Genomic DNA, 4716 nt, shown 5'->3' with positions numbered 1-4716 from the left:
ACAGCCATGGCGGGGGCGGCCGGGCTCATGGCCGATGTGACCTGGAAGGTCCTGGAGCGAAGAGCCCGGAACAAGCGCTCAGGTTTGGCTGGCTGGGGCGCCGCCCGCACCCCGCTCAGAGGGCGGTGCTTCCCCTCGAGCGCCTCGGGAGGGAGGCAGGTGGGGGTCGTGGTCACGAACCGAGGTCCCCCCACTTTCTCCTTGGGAAGCAGGCGGCGGCCCAACCTTGCACCAGATACTCCGCCTCGCTCTGAAACAAAGCAAAACGAAACAAAAATGGTTAATTGCTTGTCTCAACTCTGTGCTCTGTGTCTGTCCCCCAGCCATGGGAAAGTAACGACTTCTGGAGACCCCCTACCCCTAGAGATCGGGCGGTGACAGATTTCAGAGGAGGAAGTGTGGCCTCCCAAGTGTGTTCCTCCGTAAAAGTCCCTGCAAATGTAGAGAAGAGGGGACCTGACCCCTGAGAGTCTGCCCTTTGCCTGATTTCATGAGCCCCTCTACATTCCCAGTAGTGCTGAGCCCGAGACTGTGTGGCAGATGCCCAGGGAGCAGGTCCTCAGCCCCCAAAGCAAGTCAGCTTGAGCGTGGTTAGGGATCGGGACGAAGTGGGCCCCTTTTCTTGGCGAAAGGCCCTGGGACCTGTAGTTTCCAGTTGCGGTTTTCAAGTCCAAGGCCATGGAGATCCAGAGATGCCAACAAGTGTCAGTTCGAGTGTCAAGTGGCCTGAACCGACTCGCTGAAAGTGCGAAGTCATGACTTTAAAGTTAGCACTGGAGGCTGATACCTCCTCTGACAGCTGTGATTAAAACTTCCAATATTTCTGGCTGGATGGATATAATTTTGAGCAAAAAGTATGGCAATAAACAGTTGAGATGGTGCAAAGACAAGCCTTCAATCGAAGACCTTTCTTTTTAAAGTCTTGATGAGTATATGTCATTACTGGATGATGTGAAAAGCATTACCTAGGAAAGTTAGCACTATTTGCATTTTTCTCCCTTCACTGATATGCCCCTGTTGTATTTTGGGCTTTTCTTATTTGTTCTTAGTTAAAATTTTTAGTTGCAAATTGTTCTTCATCACTTTAAAAAATTTTATAGAAAGTGTCTTATTTCATGAACCATTTTGTTGCCAAGTCTGTTTTTAAACTTGAAAGTTCAGTGTTTATTTTCTTGAGTTTATAGTAAAACTCCTATAAAGTATGGCAGAAGTTTTTAGAAGGTAGTCCTTAGTACGTTTTAGTCAGTACAGTTCCTTGAAATAGGCACACGTGTTACTGTTCTCTACTAACAATGTGGGTATCTAGGCTATGAAAAATATTGGATTATGGACAAAGAGAATAACCAGTTTTCTTACAGGGAACTGAACACTGCCCCAAATGTGTTTTTTCTTTTCTTTGAATAAGTACAGTTCATTGTCTTTGCCAATCTTTATTTTGTCTCCTCTTGAATACATACTATAATAGTAATCCTTGAAAACTCTTAACTGGAAAAAAAATTGAAGTTTTATTTAACTGTTGTTAAACGGCAGTTACTTGAATCCAGTTTCATGTACAAAATAGTTGAATGCATAGCATCAAGGTTGGATGTTCCTATGTGTTTTTATATCGTAGTAAAGAGAGATACCAATTGAAACCAGTCCATTAAATTTGTAGTTGTTTGAGGTTTCAGAATCTTCTAACTCTATGAAGTATAGATAGATGATAAAGGCTCTTGAGTGAATCATTTACTACTTTTGTTATTAAAAACATTTAACTTGATTCTGTTTCTGACTTTAGAAGAATACATAAATAGAGCTTTGAATCTTGAACTAACCTACCTCTGGTATAGATTTCTTTGCAGAGTTCTAAGCATTGTTACATAGTAGATAATTATTTTACAATAAAGAATGCTACTTTTATGTTTAATAGATATTGTGTTTTCTGTCTCATCTGTATGAACAAATGTAATTTATCAAACAAGGGAAATCAGATTTCCAAATCATATAAGAGAATAAATTACATAATGATCCTCAATTATTGTCTTTTGTTGCATACTGCATCATGTTAATAACTGCTCACGCTGCTTTCAATTAATCTAATGCTGATTGCTTCTAACTTTCACTAAACAGTTTTAAGATTGCTGTAGTTTAGCCTGGGATGCTTATGATTAGAGTCAACATTTTGAAATGGCCAGCTCACCTGATGCAGTCGTCTCCTCTCCGCCTGCTTTCTTAAGGTCTGGTAAGTGTGTGGACCCCAAAAGGGTCACTTAGTAATTTTAACCCTTTTGTTTCTGAAAGCTAGTGACATCATATGGTGCTATGATGACATATGATGTCATTTTGATTTTATTCCTCTTTGGTTGGCCCAAGCCTGCACATTTCAGCTAGTGCTAGGCTTAAGTTTACATTGTGTTTTGAATGTGGTGTTATCCTGTTTTGCCTTGTGGGGCATAGGCCATCAAGGGGAAGGCTCTGCCTTGACTCTTCCAAGTTGTATAGTCAGGGTAGTTCCTTAATGTCTGGGAGCCTCAACTCTTACAAATTGGAAATTTTGGGTCAATATCCCACTTACCTACGCATTGTTATTTCTTAGACATTTCCATAGACAGGAAGAAATTTGTCTCCTTTCCTGAGACTGTTGTGTCTCAAACTTTATATTCTGCACTGCATACATGGCTTCTTGGTATAGGGCTGGAGAAGTTTGTGCCACAGCTCTTAGACTATTGTTTGACATACCCTTGTGAGAGGTGGGTGGAACCTGGGGAATCAGCTCTCCAGAGAAATTCACAGCAGTTTGAAAACAATTTTGAGGTAATTTTTGGCCCAGAGAACGATACTGTATGGATTCCCTTTAGGAACTCAGGCCTTTGGATGTATTCATTTTACGTTACAGAAGAAGAAACAGGCTTTGTTAAGAAACAAGCGTTGTTAAACATGGCTAAAATGTAGACTGAAGTCCTTTTTTGTTTGTTTGTTTTTGTTTTTGTTTTTCTTCTGGTACCGGGAATCGAACCCACGACCTGCGCTTACCAGGCAGGCACTGTGCCACTGAGCTAAATCCCCAGCCCCTAAACTGAAGTCTTGAGGATCCTTTTCTGTAGGTTGGGAGTTACTGTAAGGCAGTGAACATGTAATGTGTCAGAAACTGAGAGTTTTTCCACAAGAGGCTGCTTTGTCTTTATGGTTCTTAAGTAGAATATTCAATAATGAGGCCAGCTGAACTCCACAAACTGGAAATTATTTGGCTTCACAATAGCCCTTCAGAATGGTTCTCTCTTTCACTTACATTTATAGCCCTAGTTTTGGAAGGTAGAGGAGGAAAGTTCAGTTTAAGCCTGAATCAACCAAACATGAAAAATCAAAGCTTATACTTAAGGAACAAAAATCATCCTTGTATTTGCTAACTGACAAAATTTTAATATCAATTGATTTTTTTACTTCATTTTTCAACTAAAAGTCCAAGAGGACATATATTTTTCTACTGTGTTTTTATTATAGGCAGCTAAGTTAGATAGAAATTAATATCCAGTCAGAAAAGGACTAGGCTCTCAAGGACGTCAGCAGAAAAATAAAGACATCAGAATTGTGGTTGGAGGGGCATCTGTGGAGGCCAGGCCTCAAGATAAAGAGGCAATGGCCAAACCTACACACCTCCTTAAGGGATAAGCAGTAAGTTGGAGTTATACTGTAACAGGTATTAGCTGGTCTTGTAAAGTCCAGATAGACAACAGTCACGCAGGTGGGTTACCAGAACTTCGAGACCCATTTCTTTCCCAAAATGCCTTTGTTCATGTACCCTTGTGATGTGACCTGCTTCCATATTGGATCAATATTAGCTGAACAACTGTAAGTGTAATCTTATTGGTTGATTATAGTTTGACTCACATTGTCCTTACCTTGTGATTTTTATACCCACCTTATGATTTTGCTCTATAAATTATTCTTAGAGAAGTGACATGAGTGGCAACTCACTTTTGGGTCCCCTCCAGTCTCTCAGAATCTGGCTCTCTCAGTAAATTTTTCCTACTGTTAACCTCCTGTGTTGTTCCTTAGAATTCATTCTGCACTTTCAGGGGACATGTACTTGGTGTATCAGACATCTTGCAGGTTGAGAGAGTTATATTTTCCCATCTATCATTTTCATTTTAAGCACCAGTCTCTTGTTTTCTGTCTTGGCTTTTCTACTAAGAGTTATGATGTGTTTGTAGCACTAGCAGTAATTTAGTAGTAAGGGGGACATAGAATGCTAAATACAGGATTTTATGCATCAATAGTCACAAAAATTTCAAAACCCAAGAATTATATTTCAACATTATATAGAGTGTTTGAAGGCAATATATAAAAAAACTTTTCCACTGTCATCTTATTAAATTAAAATCAAATGTACCAAGAAACTAAACAGAGAAATACCAAACTGCAGTGTTATGATCCATTTAAAAGATTGGTTCTTTAGAAATTACTTCTACATTTTTGGAGGAATTCCTCTATCCAAAACTTAGAATTTCACTGAGCTGGGTCTCCTCAGTGTGAAATAAGATCCCCAAAGGTGAAACAAGGAATTTAACCCTCCCTTTTAAAATAAGTTTGTGTGTTATCTGGCTCCCATTAGGGAAAAAGAATTTTCAGTAAAAGAAGCATAAGAAGCTGGTCGTGGTGGTGCACGCCTGTAATCCCAGCACTCGGGAGGCTGAGATAGGAAGAAGGCTGAGGTAGGAAGATCGTTGTGAGTTCAAG

General features: G+C 40.1%; 2 protein-coding genes across 6 annotated transcripts in view; one reads left to right on the top strand and one right to left on the bottom strand.

Annotated features, from left to right (window-relative positions):
- Itfg1 (integrin alpha FG-GAP repeat containing 1) overlaps positions 1-100 on the bottom strand; it is a gene marked incomplete in the record, with an annotated part of 219908 nt that extends 219808 nt beyond the window's left edge. Inside the window, 1 exon segment of the mRNA XM_005401409.2 lies at positions 1-100.
- Phkb (phosphorylase kinase, beta) overlaps positions 1-4716 on the top strand; it is a 201427-nt gene continuing 196711 nt past the window's right edge. For 3 of the 5 annotated variants that reach the window (XM_013502735.1, XM_005401408.2, XM_005401407.2), the window contains exon 1: positions 1-82. In XM_013502735.1, coding sequence (XP_013358189.1) covers positions 7-82 — 76 coding nt within the window. In that variant the 5' untranslated portion in view covers positions 1-6. Of the gene's footprint in view, positions 88-2109; positions 2222-4716 lie in introns of all 5 variants that reach the window. The other 2 variants (XM_013502733.1, XM_013502734.1) reach the window with 2 other exon arrangements.

Source organism: Chinchilla lanigera, unplaced genomic scaffold (genome assembly GCF_000276665.1).
Source record: "Chinchilla lanigera isolate Chin_1 unplaced genomic scaffold, ChiLan1.0 scaffold00073, whole genome shotgun sequence".
NCBI lineage: Eukaryota > Metazoa > Chordata > Mammalia > Rodentia > Chinchillidae > Chinchilla > Chinchilla lanigera.
Note: the sequence above shows the minus strand (reverse complement) of the source record. Positions and strands in the feature narration are given on the sequence as shown.